General features: G+C 37.9%; 1 protein-coding gene across 1 annotated transcript in view; it reads right to left on the reverse strand.

Annotated features, from left to right (window-relative positions):
* Positions 1–2252: 2252 nt before the first annotated feature.
* The window catches only part of LOC121386525, a 35805-nt gene continuing 17635 nt past the window's right edge, over positions 2253–20422 (reverse strand). The window contains exons 3-10 of the mRNA XM_041517461.1: positions 19192–19536; positions 17142–17180; positions 15324–15362; positions 11918–12037; positions 10874–10907; positions 9805–9863; positions 8688–8804; positions 2253–3330 (exon numbers count right to left, since the gene is read on the reverse strand). Of these exons, the coding sequence (XP_041373395.1) occupies positions 8695–8804; positions 9805–9863; positions 10874–10907; positions 11918–12037; positions 15324–15362; positions 17142–17180; positions 19192–19536 (746 nt within the window). The 3' untranslated portion in view covers positions 2253–3330; positions 8688–8694. The remainder of the gene's footprint in view (positions 3331–8687; positions 8805–9804; positions 9864–10873; positions 10908–11917; positions 12038–15323; positions 15363–17141; positions 17181–19191; positions 19537–20422) is intronic.

The raw sequence follows: 20422 nt of genomic DNA on the forward strand, positions 1-20422 counted from the left end.
GTTCTTAACCATATGTCTGACGCCATATAACCGTAAATAAAATGTGTTGAGTGCGTCGTTAAATAAAACACTTCTTTCTTTCTTTCTTTCCTCAGCGGATCCACACAGACCAAGGCGCGTGTTATTTTAATCAGTGTATTGTGAATTATGGTCTTCCTCAGCGGATCCACACAGACCAAGGCGCATGTTATTTAATCAGTGTATTGTGCACTATGGTCTTCCTCAGCGGATCCACACAGACCAAGGCGCCAACAATCAAAGTCAGCTTATGCAGGAATTGTACCAAATATCCGGAATAGACTGATCCAGGACGACACCCTATCATCTATCATTCAATGGAAAATGGGATGTGTGATAGATTTAATCGGACACCTCTCGGGGACTTTGACTCCAGACAAGAACGTCAATGTTGCACCATTGGTCCATGCATACGATAGTATAAGACATGAATCAACAGGAACATCACCTGTTTTAATGTTCGGTAGGCATCCACGTCTTCCACTGGACATTGTTTTTGGCTTGGATAGCAATGATGATCGTCAGAATCATACAGAGTTCATCAAGTCTCTGCGAAAACGCCTGGAAGACTCGTACAGACGTGCCAGTGAGGCTGCTGATCACAGTCGAACTCGGCAGAAGAAGCAGTACGAGTTAAGGGCCCCTGGAGCTGTTATTCAGGTCGGAGATTGAGTGGTTGTCTGAACATTAGCTTTTAATGGAAAGCATAAGTTGGCAGACAGCTCGGGGGAGGATGTTTATGTGGTGCAAAATCAACCAAGCATAGATGTTTCTGAGTTTGTTGTAAAGAAGGAGAAAGGACCTGGGAAGCCATGGACTTTGCATCGAAATCTCCTTCTTCCCGCCAATTAACTGCCAATTACTACCAAAGATGATATTTAGTCCCGAAGGTCATGTAATGGGACAAATATATCACCACTACTTGAAGCAACGCTGGATTTATAATATAAAGTTTATATCTGCTATGCTTATTTCTAATAACTAACCTGGGTTCTGTTTCATTCCTGTTCTACTATGGTATAGTTGTTTATTCAAGTATTATCAATTTACCATTTTAATTATTATCATTATTATATCATATAACTCATGGTAGCAACACCATGAATATATAGTTCATTACTGTGTACAGTTCACTTATAAAAGGAAATGTTTGATCAATCTTAAAGGTCCTATGTCAAAGTTAAAAAAACAAAAATTTCGTTATTATTTCATTTACCTGTAATAAACAACTATAAATTAATCGATCCAACGTATACTCTTTCCATAATTAACTCCAGAATAATATGTTTTTAAAACGTCCTGCACTGACGACAAGAGGGGTTTGCCGAATAATTTGTGGCTAAATATAACAGTTCCACCATCTTTGTTTCTTTTATCAGTCGACCACAAAGAAATCTGGGTAAATTTGGTGTTTTGAATGTGTACGCATGTGTAGCCATTATCGGAAATATCTGTTTTCACCATAGCTGTGAAACTAAATGACTTACAGTGGTGTACCCAGTGTCTATACAACGATTGCTGGGACATGCTATGTTGTGATACAGGTTTTATGATGAATCAAATGAGATTTGTCCATATTCTAAGATGGCCGGCATCACCATTATCAAAAATATCCGTTTCAGCACAGCTTTGAAATGATACAACTTAGATCCAGCGTCAATACCCATTATTTCAGGGTATGGCGAATAGTATCATATTAGGACTTAATCCAACATGCCCCCCCCCCCCCCCACCCATCCACCCCTATATCTCACCAATTATACAATGACAATTTTCAAAGTAACCTAGAAAGTACAATATGCTGAGACATGCACCTATTTATACCAACTATTTCAAAGTAACTGATGCCTGAAGAACATGACGTGGTATGCAATGTGCAAAGTGCTAAAATATTAGATGTTGTCATACCTGATACTATAAACAACCTCGAAGTGGTTAGGAAGCAAGATATCGAATGGGTAGAACAGATATATAGATAGATAGATAGATAGATTAGATAGATAGACACACAGATAGATAGATAGATAGATAGATACATAGATAGATAGATGGATAGATAGATATATAGATATAAATGATATAACGCAACCAGGACCAGTGTGGCCAAATTTAAATAAACCAATCATAGATGATCTTATATCAAGCATCATTAGTACTGACACATTTTATGAACAGATTCCCTTACATTCCGCGCATTATTTGCAATACAATAATACTTAAACAACACAAAAACATTTGGAATCAATATTTAATCTTCTGTGTCGAGTCAATAAATATAACAAATTATGATTATACTCCTCATAATTTTTGTATCCTAAATTATGTGTAGTATCGAACCATTGTCAAATGGTTTTAATGACGACAAAATGGTCCATAAGGTGTGGGCCGTAACAGGGCCTCGTAAGTTTTGTTCTTTGTACAATAAAATGTTTTCAATCGGTCAATCAATCACTGTGTTTTAATTTACCTTTTGCATTTTTATATTGATGATGTTCATCACTTACTTTTTGCATTTACCGTAGTTTGACACCCAATAGCCGATGTATGTTTCGTGCTGGGGTGTCGTTAAACATTCATTCATTCATTCATTCATTTATTGACCTTGATTACCTAAAACCACACTAACAGAAGTAAAATGAAAGACATAAACTAAAAAAAAAAACCCAGAAACAAATATCTGTAACTACATCTTCACTTTCTTCATTTAATTTTATTTTATTTTCTCTCCTGGTCACATACATGTGTATTTCTTGGCGGTCTGTCCATGTCTGATGTTATTGGTTAGTGTTTGGTGCTAGAGAGAAGTCAGTCTAGTGTACACACAAAGCGGTTATAATCGGTATCGGGGTGCGAACAATGCATCTACCACCTATCATGGCCAGAATTTTCATATAACATGCCATCAAATTTAAAAAGATCCCAATGTAATTTTCCTTCTTTACGTCGATTTTTCTGCCTACAGTTCAGAGGCGGATCTAGGGGGCCCCTGGGGCCCGCCCTCACCCCCCTAAATTTTTGCGACAGTTATAATTTTCTTATATATTAGTTTTCGTTTTTTTTACGAACAATGGCATTCCGCCTCATGTCATTGTCCCCCCCCCCCCCCCCCCCCCCAATGGATTTTCTGGATCCGCCACTGCAGTTGATCTTTGGACAATAATGCATGCAGGAACCATCGTTACGTCTAGTGTCAGCTCACTGTAACGTTATTGTTCTCACGTTGCAGATAACATAAACAAATGTTAAACAGAGAAACATATGGCACTGGAAATTGTGATAATTGGTCTCTAACATGCCTGCATCATTTTACATCTGTAAAAGGAGAAGAGATAATATGAAAGTTCATCACTTTTGTTACAAGGAGTACTCAACAGTCCTACATCATTTTACATCTGTAAAAGGAGAAGAGATAATATGAAAGTTCATCAGTTTTGTTACAAGAAGTACCCAACATTCCTGCATAATTTACATCTGAAAAGGAATACGAAAACGTTAAGAGGCATGTTCATAATTTCGCTAGACACGTTTCCATCAACGGAAGACAATTCTTTGACAGTCTATAATGATATGATCATGAAGTCATGCTTCCTATTAACCTGATAACCCCTACCTGATAATTCGAAGTGTTATCGTGTCATTAGGAAAAGAGTTATGCGCATGGCGGATGTTTACTCAATATTCAGGTAGGTCGTTAACAGTAACAGTTCCTGTAACGTCAAATGACGTCTTATTTTTCAATTTTCCATTATTTGCTCCCATTCGGAACTAGCCAGCTGTTTGAATGAAACATTTTGTAAGCTACAGTTTGTTTACTGTAGAACGATTCATAAACACTTCACCTACAAACTCATTTAATCATACGCGGAAAAAATATAGTCCACATTATGCAACGACATAAAAATGTAACAACTTACCAATAAATATAAAGTTGAAAATATTAATTTATTTAAATATTTTTAAAACAATGATACAACGTTAAATGGCAAACAGAATTCTGAGGGGAAAAATGAGTTATGACGTCACGCGTATGTAGAAATCGTTTAGCCCGAGGGTCAGACAGATTTTTCTAGCACCGTGCAAAAGCTGGATAAGCCTGTCCAGTGGGCAAGAAAGGTAGATAGTATATGAAGGCAGATAGATAAGATTGACAGATGACAGATCGTTCGATGAATCAACAAATTGGAAGAGAGCTAGCCAGGAAGGCGGTTAGGTATCTGGGTAGAAAACCATGAGCGTATGAGATAGGGGGCAGAGGGGGGAACTGCTTCTGTGATAGCTGACACAAGTAATGGCGCCAACAACACTGATTTTGTTCTCAAGATCGAGGTTGTAACATCTCGGATACTACTATCTATACTACAGCTGCCCACTCCAGTCCTGGAGAACATCCTTAAATCCAGGCAAAAACAATAGAGAAATTCGAGCAAAATGAGCTGGTCTGAACACTTTTGATCATGTAATTTCATTATTCTACCCAAAATATTAGTTGTAACCCATGTAAAAATGCGTGGCAATTCGTTTGCAACCCTATATAGTCCAGTCAAAGTAGACTTTTACCTTAAACAAATTGCAACACAAACATGTTCAACTGAAATATATAGTACATGTGTATATTAATAACATACTAAAAGTATAAGTTCGTACTACTAACGATAACGAAGATATTTGAATATCCGTAAACATATAGAAATACGCAAATACAACAACAATTATAACGTCACTGTCGAGTTACCATACTTGACGTCATGTAAACAAGGTCAAACCTGCCGTTCAGCGTTAGCGATCTACAGCTAGTCTATAACCAACTAACTACAGGTATTTAGGAAGTTATGCGTAGTAATAAATATCATATGTATATATAAATATGCATTGCATAAGAAAGGTCATACACAAGGAACATAACATTATACATATTCGGCATTATATTGAAAATTAACACGTAACATATTCATAATTTGTAACGTTTGTGATTTCACAACTGTTTTTGTATCGCAGTTGTGCGTATTGCTCATAAATGCACATACACATACAAATAATAAATGTCCACCTTCCTAAAAGATTATACAGCAATCATTCACTCACAGAATAAGATAGTTTGAGTCTAAAAGAGTAAAGCTACAGTTTCAATTTCTTGCTGAAATGTAAAACTATGAAAGCCCATTTTGGACGTAATGTACTAATAGACTGTGCTTTAATAACAGGTTTATGATGACGGTCAATAAACTTGGAATGTATGGTATATGAAATACGAATATTATTAAAAGTTAAACTGATTATTACAATAGTAAATTTTATTTACATCTAGGTAAAATGGAAGCATGCGCAATATGCAAACACACACTAGAAGGGGCAACTGTCAAATTACGAAGAAAAGGTAGTGACAGTATAAATGCTGCAAGCATCTCTCGTGGCGACGATGTTAATACCGTGGAATGTCAGGTCGTTCATCAAGAGTATATAATGAAGTATATTAATCCAAACTGCATTGCTTCTGCATTGCGTAGTCCTCCAGATAAAGATGTAAACACACAGGCACGTGCACTTCGATCATCTGGAGACGCATTTAATTTTCGCACTGATTGTCTTTTTTTGTGGCCAAGAGACCAAAAGGACTGGAAAACTGGACATTCTACTATGATTCCCGTAAGGACAGAAATTCAATTTCAAGATACAATCCGGAGTATTTGCCACAGGCGAAAAGATGAATGGGGTCTAAAAGTGCTATCCAGGTTAGAATATGCAGATGATTGTTTTGCAAAGGACGCCATGTACCATCGCACTTGCAGTGCTAACTTTAGAACATTGAAACGGATTCCTAATTATGCAACTGACGATGCTGAACCCGTCAAGAAGTTACGTAAACTAGGAAGACCAGATGATGTCCACAGAACAAATGCCTTCCTGAAAGTTGTTGAGTATTTCGAATCCAACGATGCTGACCAAATGACAGTTTCTGAACTTGTTAACAGAATGAAATACTACACAGATGACCCACCATACAGTATACCCTACATGAAAAAGAAACTATTAGACCATTATGGCCAAAAGATCGTCACAGCTGAAGTTAATGGAAAAGCTGACGTTGTTACTTTAAACGAAACTGCATTTTCAATTCTCCATGACTTCTATAGGTTACCCAAGCAGCAGGATCAAGATGAGGAGAAACTCCGCATAGTTGAACTAGGAGCTAAACTTCTATGACAAGACATAAAGTCCATCACTGTTGATGATGATGATGCATATCCATGTATTGAGGACTTAACTTCAGTCGAGAAAAATCTTGCGTTCCTGCCCAGTGCTATATTGTTGATGCTAAGGAAGCTATTTGGTGGAACCAATACTGATGTGAAGATAGCCTCAATAGGCCAAGCCATAATGCAAGCTTGTCGTCCACGGCATTTCATATCACCATTGCAAATTGGCCTTGGAATACAAATGCAACATCATTTCGCCTCCCGATTTCTGATCGACACGCTCCATAAACATGGATTTTCATCTTCTTACACAGAGGTAAAAAACTTCCAACGCAATGCAGCATCTACAAATGGCATTGACGTAAAGGGATATGAAGAGGGAGATGTGTTACAATTCATTGCGGACAATGTAGACCACAATGTCCGTACACTGGATGGTTTCAACACATTCCATGGGATGGGCATAGTAGCGGCGTCGACACCTGGAAGAAAAGTGTACACACGTGTTCCGAGAGCAACAGATACTTCAGACATGTTAGAAATTGGGAAAATAGGAGTCCATTTTTACAAGTCTGAATGGAATGGATTATCTAGCATTACATATGACAAGCTGTCTAACGTAGAAGCAACACTGGACCCTACCTCAAATCTTGACATCTTGTGGAAAGTCTCCTGGCCCTTGAAAAACCCTCGCCCTGCATGGTCAGGTTTCATGCAAACGGTGCATTCTACAGGACAGCACCCTGGACCATCATCAATAACATTCCTACCAATGATCGATATGAGCTCTAGCGATCCTTCGTGTATTTATTCGACTTTGAAATTCATTTGCAAACAGTCGGCTAAGTACAACGTGACGGCTGTCGTTACCTTTGACCAGCCTCTTCGGTGGAAAGCCCAGAGCATCATTGCCAGCTCTCAATTTGACAAGGACCTCCAGGCTATTGTCTTGCGCCTAGGAGCATTTCATACGGAAATGAGCTTCTTGCGATGTGTAGGACACATAATGGCTGGATCAGGGTTGAGAGAAGTATTTGAACCATCTACTCACCAAATGCTGTTTCTCACATGTTGACTGGAAAGGCTATTTCTAGATCTATTCGGGCCCATTTCATTACTGATACAGCTTTACATGCTATTTTGATGGCAAGCACTTTTGGACAGATGAGGCAAATTGAAATTGAAGACGGACCAAGGTTGAGAGAAGATACACACACTGAAGATGATCTGACTTTGAGAGATGGAGGCAGAGGCGAGGAAGCAACAGTTGACGACACACACACTAGAGATGAGGATGAACGGACTTTGAGAGGTGTAGTTGACAAGGGACCACCTGAAGATAGATGCCTGGAAACCAGTTGGCGACACACACACTGGAGATGAGGACACACCTAGAGATGTTCAAGAGGATGACCTGAAGCAGATTGTTACAAGATTGGGGTTGGGAACTTCGGAAAGACCGCCTCATTCCTATTCGAACTCACTTAGAAGCGGCACCAGCTTGGCTTCTGCGAGTGATACGATGTAACTGTAAATCTGGATGTGCGTCAGCAAAGTGTACGCGCAAAAAACATGGCATGGAATGTTCATCTGGATGTGGAGGTTGCCGAGGACAGAGTTGTTCAAATTCCCCTGCTATCGACTTTGGAGATGAAAGCGACGTATAATTGAAACATCATACCTTGTACGTAAATGTCATCTAACAATAATTCATTATAAAACTAAACTATGTATCCTTTAAAAACAAAACAAAACGTGTATTACTAGTAATAATTTGTCTATAATGTTACGTATGGTTCATGACACTTAAATATGGGGCAGCCATCTTGGAAATGGTGGCCATTTTGAAATTTAACTAAGATATTAATCCATAACCATCTGAAATTGGCTTGCTTTTACTGTCAAAAGAATGAATATATTCGTATTCGTATATGGCGACATACCTGTAGTGCATTAAGAAAAATAAACTTCATAATTTAATGACAGCCATCTTTAAAATGGCGGCCATTTTGAAATTTTACTAAAATATTCATTCATGATAATCTGACATTGTCTTGTTTATAATTGAACCAGAACGTTTCAGTTTCATGACAGAAAATCACGAATATTGTGAACTACCATCCCTCCAATGAATCACTAAATATGTGTATTTTTTTTCTAAATACCTCTTAGAAAATTTCAAATAAAAAAATAATCGTTCCCTATACTTTTCTATACTTTTGATATGTTATTAAGATGACTCTGTAGAATAGAAAACAGTTAAATTTCTTCGTGTTGCAATTTGTTTAAGGTTATGCCCTAAAAGCGACTAAAATGACTGGACTAATATGGCTGTTTGGCAGTAATGCTAATATGAATAAACGTTGTAATCCAGATTCTGTCACTTTTCTTTAGTTCAAGCAAAAATCAGCCCATACACCCATATAAAAAATAATGCAAACAAACAGTCATACATACAATAATTATAATATTTACCTGATTACTAATTGACATTATGATAAACTGTGAGCCCACTGTACGGTGTATCGTTGACCCTGGCCTCTAGTGTTGTATACGTACTAGGTTCACTGGCACCGGTGTTAGGTTGGCCTCCTAAACAAACAATAATAATTAGTACATACACTTGTAAACGTGTTTGTGTGACCTCCTAAACGATGAATTATTTGGATGTTAGTAAACACTTGTAACTGTGTCACTTTCAACTCCTAAATAAATAATAATAATAAGTACAAACACTTGTAACAGTATTAGTGTTATGCACACCAGGGCCCCGTTCCACGAAGCGATCTTAGCATTACTATCGCCGTATAACACCTACTATCGCCTCCTTAACTTTGTTCTTCGATCGCCAGCCCGTTCCACGACGCAGCGTAGCTTACAATCGTCGTAAATTACTGTGAAAATTTACAATAGGTACGAGGCAGTTGTAAGCCACTAACGTAGCTGTCAAATGGCAGTTAAATGATGATTTGGTAATTTTCTAAGAAGTATACTAACTTTTTGTATAAAAATGGATCTAATATATACCAAATACCTGTTATAAAACTCGGCGTTCGATGAAAAACATTCTAGGCCATACGACTTTCACACACAAATACGGGAGATAACTCTCATGTATTATGCATTCGCCAATTATCGCTTAGGAAATAAACTGACAAAGTTACATCAAGGATGTCCGATACCAATGAATACACTAAAGATGTTCCGAAAAGTATGTAACCAATTCTTTATTTAACTAATTCGTACTTCTTCGTAAAGAAGATTTAAATCATTAAAGGGGCACTTACGACTACCGTTAGGTTGCTTTGTGAAACGGCTGTAAAGTTTACGGTACCAGTTGTAAAATTCACCGTAAGTCACTACAATTAACCTTAGTTACAATTCGTTCGTGGAACGGGGCCCAGGGGGATTGATTGTATTAAATAATTGTATTTATAGGTTATGTGCATTGGCCTCTATCGCGAATTTTGTATTGTATGTCAGTTTATATGAAATTTACACGTAAATATCTAGAAATTCTAGTTATTATTATTATTGTCGTTGATATTATTATTATTATTATTATTATTATTATTATTATTATTATACAGACCGTGATCTTGTCTAAGATCATCGTACGTGGCAGATTCCTGTACACCAGCGTTCTCTTGTCTACAGTGAGAAAACAGAAACACACAGACATGACAGACTCCCAGAACAATACAACAGTCAAACACAAATAAGAGACAGACGATATATATATATATATATATATATATATATATATATATATATATATATATATATATATATATATATACAGTCGACCTCGTTACAACGACCACGTTCGTCCCTGGGTCACTTTGTCGTTAAATCGAAATTGTCCTTACATCAATTTATTAATCATCGGCTATTGACTGTTAATAGTAGCAAGTGATCATTTATGTGCACATCCCACAGACAGGATAACACATACCAAAGCATTTAATATACCAGTCGTGGTGCACTGGCTGGAATGAGAAATAGCCCAGATGGTCCCACCGACGGGGACGAATCACAGACCATCATTAAAAACTAAGTATATTATTATCAATGAAAGCGCAGTTACAGTCAATCTAATCCATAGGTACCTACTTCGTTTACAAAATGCTATGAAACTAGTAGACTTGATTGTTCGAAGTTATTCCTTTAATTGAATGACTAAAGGCTTATGTTCAAAATCAATACACGTCTACAGAGTTAGCCGACATCGTTAACTCAGACGTCCTGTGACACTGTCGGCTCGTGAAGATATGAAGGATGCCAAATGGCTGTGTGTACTGCCAACGTACTACGGCATCTGTGATTATGTAATGTCATTGTAAAGAGGTATTTTTAGACGTCGGGTGCACATTTATTCCTAATTTGATCTGGTGTGAATTCCGGTGTAATGAACAGAATAATATTGGTGTACGTTCGTTCCCGACAATTTGTGGTCGGATGGTGTAAATGTCGTAGTAACGAAGTCTGACTGTACATGTGTGTGTGTGTGTGTCTGTGTGTGTTTGTGTGTGTGTGTGTGTGTGTGTGTGTGTGTGTGTGTGTGTGTGTGTGTGTGTGTGTGTGTGCGTGCGTGTGTAAATGCATCAGTATAATATCGTTTATTACTGTACAACAAACAACGGTAAAAATATGTGTTTTACCTTGAAGCATACTGATGTTCATTTTCACCTTTAACTGAAATAAAATAAACAAAGTAATGCAGAAATAAACACAAAAGGAAAGCATATGTATTTATACATCGAACACGTTGTCTTTTATAGAGGGACAATTGTCTGTTTGATATATGTCTATGAAATCGATTCCAGATGACAGCGTTACTAGGTTATTGCACCTGGCAGAATCTGTTGTCATCACACCTGTCAGGTGTAATACTATGTAAAATACACTGTTTCAAACTGTTTGCGAAAATTGTTTGTTAGTATACATTATATAATTAACATAATAACTTTTTCGTTTCTAAAAGACAACTTTTGGATGTTTGTCACGCGTTTCGTTTGTAGTTGCAAGTCATTAGAGTGTTAATACAACTTTCAGGTTTCAATTTTTCATTAATCATAATCAATTAATAATCAAAGAATCTTTGGGTATAATTTTGATCAAGACTGAAGTAGCTAGACATTACGTTAGTGACTTGTTAAGTGTAACTCTTAATATCGTACAGCATGAACCAGGTAAACCGATAGACACCAAACTGGTCTAACACAATCATATATAGTTCTTTTGAAAGAAGCAAATAATTGTCACAGTTTTTCCAGGAAAGCGGGTTAGTGTTTTAATGGTTAATGAAATTAAAGTTTGTGGAATGGTCCAACATCTCATTACGGAACTGTTAAAATTCGAACCCTGTACCTTCCAGTCTTAATGTTGATGGATTAGCAAATATTCCACCAAGGTATGAACATTTATTATGTAATCATCAACCTTGTGACATATGCTTGCATCCACTGGGGGAGGGGGGGGGGGGGGAGTTCGTTTATTTCGGAGACACAGTCAAAGTTCTCAGAGAAATGTCTATGAAATGTGTTAAGTTTTTTTTTAATAATACTAAAATGTAAAATATCATCGGAAATAATAGTAAACTACAGTAAACTTAAATAAGGTATTGATTTATTCAAACATATCTGAAATGTCTATCCAGTGCAGTATCTTAGTGGTTAATTGTTTATTTATTTAGTAAATCAAACCTTTTCTGATACGGAAGAAGACGAAAATCACTGCGCCAACAACTAGGCCTGTTAACACACTTATTCCTACGCCAATACCAATGCCTGTTCCTAGTAAGCTGTCTGTCTGAGGACGGCAAACTGGAAATAAATATAAACCAAACATTTAATTATTTATACGCATATAAACGAAACATAGAATTATAAAACTGAACATAAACCAACATAATTACAGCAAATATACGATTGTATGATATAATAATATGATTGAATAGTATATAAATAAAGCATACTATTAGAAATTTTAATTAAAAAAAATATTGTGAAAATTAATGTAAACCTAAAATAGATAGATACAGAGAAAGACAGATTATAGATAAAAGAAACATAGATAGATTTTGATATTTAAAGATAGACTGATTTATAGATAGTGAATGAATGAATGAATTAATTAATGTTTAACCACACCTCAGCACAAAAATACAAATCGGCCATAATTATGTAAAACCAGTGTAAGGAGCTGGGGGGAGGGGGGGGGGGGATATAATACAATATATAAATCAAGGTAAGTATATTTTTAAAATTTGTATAGACGTCAAAGTGTTTTAAAAACTTTACAATTAATTCTGGATGGAATTTAAAAGATTCCAGAACATTTCTGTTGCCAAATATATCATTTCTGGTCGGCTTGAGATGAACACACTCCACCAAAATGTGTCGCACACTCAGTGTACACTGACAGTGTTCACACTGAGGATGAGGGTCCTTCTTTAAAATAAATTAATGCGTCAAAAATGCATGGCCGAGACCGTATGTTGGCCCCATCCTACGACGTCAACATCAACATTTACGTGTTCGCTGGTGTACGAATATACAGGGGTGGAACTTGGGAAACTGGCGGCGAGTATGGTTCAGCGACGAGTCACGTTTCCTTCTACAGCGACGTGATGGACGACATCATGTTTATAGACGCTGCAATGAACGTTTCGCCAACAACTGCGTTGCATAAGTTGACAGATTCGGTGGAGGGAGTGTCATAATGTGGGGTGCCATCTCATACACCGGCAGAAGTGAACTTGTGTTCGTACAAGGCAACCTGACAGCTGTACGCTACCGAAATGAAATTCTTCGCCGTCACATGCTTCCCATTTTGGATCGACAGAGAGAACTCTTTCAGCAGGACAATGCCAGGCCGCATACGGCAAGTGTAATAATGGATTTCCTACAGAATGAGAACATTAATGTGCTGCCATGGCTATCAAGATCGCCAGATCTCAACCCCATTGAAAATGTATGGGACGAACTGGTAAGACGTGTACGCCAGCGTGACCCGGAGCCTCAGACGCTTCCGCAACTGTCGCATGTACTGCAGGAAGAATGGCCTAGGATTCCACGTGCCCAGAGATGTCGTGCAGTGATTGCTGCTGCTGGTGGCCACACAAGGTACTGATTTCAGCGCCCTCGTGCGACGCTGTTTGGTGACGAAAACGCCTCCACTGCCGTCAGTCCATAGCAAGAACATTGTCACATACTCATGTCACATTTGACTGTGATACGATCATCAATAACGAAATTATGCCACTTTGTATTAAAGAGATAATTCCATGAATATTTCGCCTATGTGTTTCTTTTTTGACAGAATATATATATATAGGACGTCATGGAAGGCCTATCCATCCGATGACGGTCATCTGTCGACTCAGAACGGATCGACTCAGATGTAGACGCCCGTACAACGGTAACATCATGGCACCGCGACATCGTGCTGCGAGACTACAGTTTGTTCTCCAGAATGGTAATCATCCACCAGCCTTTTACCAGAGCATTGTTTTCTCAGATGAGTCCCGTTTCTCTGTCTCCTTTGCCGATGGAAGAGCACGTGTGTACAGGAGACTCCATGAACGGTACGCTGACGGATGTGTGAGGGAACGTGATCGGTTTGGCGGCGGTTGTCTGATGGTATGGGGGGGGGGGGCAATCAACTGTGACTTCAGGAGTGATCTCATCATTGTCCACGATGTCCTTATAGCCCAGCGTTATGTTGACGTTATTCTAAGACCAGTTCTCCAGCCACTTTTGCGCCGTCACCGAAGACCAGGAGGTCCCCTTCTGTTTCAACAAGACAATGCCCGTCCACATACTGCAATAATTACCCAGGCATTCCTGCAACAAGCCGGTATCACCGTTATGAACTGGCCCACCGTTTCACCGGATTTGAACCCAAATGAACACATGTGGGATGAGTTAGGACGTCGTGTACATCACCGCCAGCCACCACCGCGTAACGTCGCTGAACTTGCATGGGCGTTGCAGGAGGAATGGACGAACATTCCTGTGGCTTATTTGAGATGTTTGTGCCAATCCTTTCCCCGTCGTCTTCACGCGTGCTCACGGGCCAATGGTGGACACACCAGATGCTGGCCTTAATATGGGGGCGTTTGAACTTTTCGATTACGAATGCAACTCGATTACTGATGATAACTGGCCATGTTTCCATGTGAATGTATCTCATGAATACCAGTCATTAATGTCATATTACATTATGCATCAATTCGTTAATAGTTTGTCGTTATTTGCAATGAAAAGTTGTTTTTGCGTTTTCATTGTGTGTCAGTATATATATATTTTGTGAAACCTCTGTATACCGAACTCCCACATAACCAATTAAAAGGTTTAGTTTTAATTGATATCCGGATTAGAGAGGTTCTGTTCTGTACCTATATTTATAGAAGGACCGTGAACTAGTATCTATTGCGGACGTGAATATAAACCAACCATATAACTATAGAACTTAATATACACCGAACACATGCATACAGATCTGACTGTGAAACTAAATATAAGCCAACCATATAACTATAGAACTGAATATACACCGAACACATGCATACAAATATGACTGTGAAACTAAATATAAACCAACCATATAACTATAGAACTTAATATACCCAGAACGCATGCATACAAATCTGACTGTGAAACTAAATATAAACCAACCATATAACTGTAGAACTTAATATACACCGAACACATGCATACAAATCTGACTGTGAAACTAAATATAAACCAACCATATAATTATAAAACTGAATAAATAAAAAAAAAATAGAATGTAGAGCTTTGGGGTCTTGGGGAGATGGTTGGGACGGTGAATTTAAGAGATTCCATCTTGGGCAATAACTCTAACTCTGACTTCATGAGATTCCATCTTGGGCAATAACCCTAACTCTAACTTCATGAGATTCCATCTTGGGCAATAACTGTAACTCTGACTTCATGAGATTCCATCTTGGGCAATAACCGTAACTCTGACTTCATGAGATTCCATCTTGGGCAACAACCCTAACTCTGACTTCATGAGATTCCATCTTGGGCAATAACTCTAACTCTGACTTCATGCACCTCTACGTACGGTAAACAAACCTACCTTCACAAGTTACCACTCCCGGTCCGACTGTTGTAACCGCTGAAAGAAACAAATATTTAAAACATTAAAATGTGGAAATATTTACCGGAGATGAAACGAAAGGAATATTTGTGCATCCTATAAACCATGGCTATTTCAACACTTTGTTATATATATATCATAAACCCATATGATAATTTAGTGTATTAACCAGGTTAATAATGGTATGCAAATTGGCAGGTCTAGCTAATCGATATTTGTATCGGCAGAGCTCTCTCTCTCTCTCTCTCTCTCTCTCTCTCTCTCTCTATATATATATATATATATATATATATATATATATATATATATATACATATATATGTATGTATGTATGTATGTGTGTCTGTGTGTGTGTGTGTGTGTGTGTGTGTGTGTGTGTGTGTGTGTGTGTGTGTGTGTGTGTGTTGTTTAAATCATTAGGTTTAAGAACATGCTACAAATGCTGACATCTTAATAACGAAGAATTGTAATTTTCTCCATATTTAAAGTTAAATGCTAAAATATCTATTGGTCCTCAATTAGTTTCGTTGTGGCAGATATACTGAATCATATTTGAATAATGCTTCCTCAATGTACAAGCAGCCCAAAGTATGCTTAGATATATAGAAAATAATACATTTCAGGCATTGCTTAACTTTTGCCGATGAGTATATCATTATCTATACCACATATTGCATTGTTATTTTGTTTATTAATATTAACATCTCGTATAGGATGAATATCATCCATTACGGACTTATATCTGTTAAAACTTTATATGGATGACAACTTTATCACTATATTTCATTTTTCCATAAAGTATTTTTGGGACACAAAATATGCAATGGTACCCTCATTCAAATGGCGATATTATTTTATTCCACCAAACTTTTTGCTGCAGACAAGCAGATATTAATATATCATGGGGTATCTAAATATACTTGTCTGCAAAAATCCCCGGGGAGGGGGGAGGGTTTCGGTATCTGGCCCATGGACTATAAATATACAGTAAATACATATTGATAATTATTTTATATAGTTTAGACCAGCCCGACTAAAATATAGCGCCAACTAATTTATTACATAAATTATTAAATAGCCTAATTATTATGTTCATGACGCTTATCCAATTTTAATAAACCCAATATTTCCTTTTTTTCCTGTTTGTTTCTAATATCTAACTTTCAAAATTGACCCACTAATATCCCAACTTCCCCTTCTCTCCTCCCGTCCCGGAATGTGTCACTGGCGAGGTCAGAGGTTAAACCCGGGATACGCGTGTCTGAACCTTTACTGGATATGGGCACGTTAATAGAGTTCGCATCCCATCCATTAACTAGCAGTACAGATGGTAAAAGAAAGAAAACACAACATACATTTTAAAGACAGTATATGTGGCAACCTGTAATCAACAGCCACCTGACGTAAGCGGTTACTTTTCTCTACTCACTTGAGTGACCGCTTAAGACAGGTTTGAGTGTATATATAAAGTTCTAATGTTTAAATAACCCATTGGTTTGGTGTTACATTTCACTTTAGTACTAAATGATAGCGATCGTGCAAGTGACATACTGTTACTTATATAACAGCAAAATGAGACGATGCTCTGGCATTAGGGGCGATAACTAAAAATATTCTTGGTCGACCTACGCGAATTTGGAAGTTTCGAAGCGAATTCACTTCCTAGAAATAACAGTCACTTAGTTATTCCGACATTGTCCTATTTTCCACACCATATTTTCTTATATAGGAATTATACTGAAATTCATGCAAAATTGAATGGTGGATGCAACAGTACATTTCTTGTTAAAAACCTACCTTTACTAGTTACCCCTCCCGATGGGACTGTTGTATCCGCTGAAAGAAACAAATATCCAAAACATTAAAATGAAGAAATCTCTACAAGTTAAAAAGTAAAACATTTGAGCACATTCATTTATTAATCACCGGCAACTGGGAAGGAAAGAAATGTTTTATTTAACGACACACTCAACACATTTTATTTACCGTTATATGGCGTCAGACATGTGGTTAAGGACCACACTGATATAGAGAGAGGAAACCCGCTGTCGCTACTTCATGGGATACTCTTTTCGACAGCAGCAAGGTATCTTTTATATGCACCATCCCACAGACAAGATAGTACATACCACGGCCTTTGTTACTCCAGCTGTTGAGCACTGGCTGGAACGAGAATTAGCTCAATGGCGGCAATTGGGTGTCAAACATTTGGAAATTTTGACTTATTATTCCTGGAAACAGGCTGACCAATATAGGGAGGTACCGGTACCGGCAGGGTAACATTAGTTCATATGGTAAACGTATTCGTTATGGTGTGGGGATCATGAAACCACCTGACGACACTTTCAAAACTGCATGCGATTCGCATGGCGGCTATTTTCCAAGATGGCTGGTATGACGACGTTCGTTTTGCAGCCAAATGTTTTTTACATTACAAAATAATACGACTGTGGTTGCATTAGAAAATAATTATTTTACGATGCTGCTGTTTATGAAAATATATCAATTCGTGTTTATGAAACAAATGAGTCAAACTTTTTTCTGTAAATCTTTGTAGATTGTATTACGTATATGTAACCTGACTCATCAATGGAACCAATGCAACGAAGTTCCGGTCGTGGCAAGCAACCAACCAAACGTCGTGATTTTTAAGACAACCAATCAGTGGCTATGCAAGCAATCTGAACACTGTGCAGAGATCGAAAAAAATATTACCCCGTATATTTGAGCCCATATGGGTAATAAATAGAGATTATTATACGAGCTTATGTGTCGTACTGATTTTACGAAACTCGTGTCAGGATTATTGTATTACCCGGGCGAGAGCGAGGATAATGCATGAATCCTGACACGAGTTTGGTAAAATCAGTATGATCCACGCGTGAGTGTAATAATTTCTTTATTATCCACATTATCCGAAATATTATTTTCATGAATCACAAGCTAGGACCACGTCAAAAGCGATGACGAAACGACGTAAATAGCGTTTAAGATGGGAAGCCGCATCAATTTACGACGTCACTTCACCAAAATTACGTCATTCGTGGTGCACGTGAAATCATTATGACAGATGTGGGTCATACCTGTTATATTTCCCTGAATATCTTGAACAATGTGGATAATAATCTTTTATATGCACCATCTTATAGAGAATATATCACATGATACGGCCTGTGATATACCAGTGGTGGTGTACTGGCTGAAACGTGAAATAGCCCAATGGGCCTGGGCCGCCGATGGGGATCGATCCAAAACAGACCACGCATGAGGCGAGCGCTTAACCACTGAGTACTTCCAGCTCCATGTGTACAGGAGACAAACAGAAAGGAATATTAGTATCATCACCTCAGCTCATTTTAGACTACTTTTTTGTTTCTTTCTTTTTTTTTCTTCTTCTTTTTCTTCTTCTTTTTTTTCTTCTTTTTTTCTTTTTTTGTTGTTGTCTATGTTCCTAACATATGGTTATTGCGATCTTTGGTCGAAGGTGGAAGAAACATGATGTCGCCTTATAGTTTACTACTATAAAAAGAACAGCAAGTAATCTTTTATATGCACCCATAGACAGTAGATAGCACGGACTTGCATGTATCTAATGGCACTGGATGGTACATAGAGTGTGACGATTTTGCCACCAATCGTCCTTCGGGCTGTCTCTTTACCACCCAGCTACACCAGGCGCCTGTGTAGACCACAACAACATTTAAATTTACATATTTATATCACGTGTGAACAGCATAACCATTATCATGATCAATGCCGTATCGCTAAGCAAAACCGAGTTGAAGGAACATTTGAACAAATTACTTAATGTACCTATCTTATCGTGAACATTTTATATCACACTTACTTTCAGTGTAGATGGTAAAGTTGGCAGAGTACAGTTCATTGTTGTTAACAAGACACCGGAACATCCGGCCATTGTCATCCACAGACGCAACATGTCTTACAGTGGATCGTCCCTGATTCGTACAGTTTGCAGTAGTGACTGGATCATCCGTGATCCTGTCATTATATGGGTAAGACCTCCACAGATCCATCATACCATCAGCGTACTGCCACTGCCATGACCACTGTCTGGTCTGTGGTGGATTCCCAACATCACCAGTACACTGAAATTCTACAGTTTCATTCACGAAGTATGGACTGGCCTCCTTCCATGGTGTAACAAACATAGAGACTGGACCTGGGTCAGCTGAAATATGAGATAAATAATATTCTAAAAACACAAAGTGTCAATTTGCAGGTCTCGCATAATTTTTAAGATCTTGGCCCCGTTTCACGAAGCTATCTTTGAAGTAAAATCACCTTAAGTGCATAACTACCTAGTGCACTTAAGATAACTTTGTGGAACGGGGCCATGGACCTAAACCGTTTCACCAGTGACAGCCAGAAAAATAGAAGCCTATTTAACACTAATTAAGAATGTGTACCGTCAAACACCCTGTTCCACACCAGTAGCTTTTGGTCGTGTGTTGTTGTTGTTGTTGTTGTTGTTGTTGTTTAAGGTGGTCTGTTTTCTTTTTATTTGTTTGGGATATTTTGGGGGGATTAGTTTGTCTTTTTTTTATGGTGGGGGTTTTTCGGGGGAGGGGAGAGGGGGGGGTCGGGGTGGAGGGACAAGACGCTCTCATGGTCTAACAGTGTGATCCTTAGCAGAAAAACATCGACCAAGTGAATATTTTTTTAGAAATAAAGATAAAGTTAAAAAGTTAAATTAAACATTGTTTTGTTTAACGACGTCGTTAGAGACACACAGATAACCAATGCATTACAGAAATAGTAACAAAATAATGTTCAGACATAAGTGTTTAATTAATTCGTAGATCATAGCTAGTTCGTAGGTATAATGAACGTGCATCGTAACCAGTTGTATAATGGAGGAGTGTAGGAAGGTAAAGGAATACTTTGTTTAACGACACCTCGGGACATTTTAAACTAGGGCTACACGATGTCTAACATATGAGTTTTTTCAACGTGTTATACATTTTATGGAGACAACAATTTGGACTGTGATACTTCTAACCAGCACAATTATTGGTTACTATACTACAGCCACGGCGCAAGCAAGTACACATGGG

This window comes from Gigantopelta aegis, chromosome 12 (genome assembly GCF_016097555.1).
Source record: "Gigantopelta aegis isolate Gae_Host chromosome 12, Gae_host_genome, whole genome shotgun sequence".
NCBI classification, from domain to species: domain Eukaryota; kingdom Metazoa; phylum Mollusca; class Gastropoda; order Neomphalida; family Peltospiridae; genus Gigantopelta; species Gigantopelta aegis.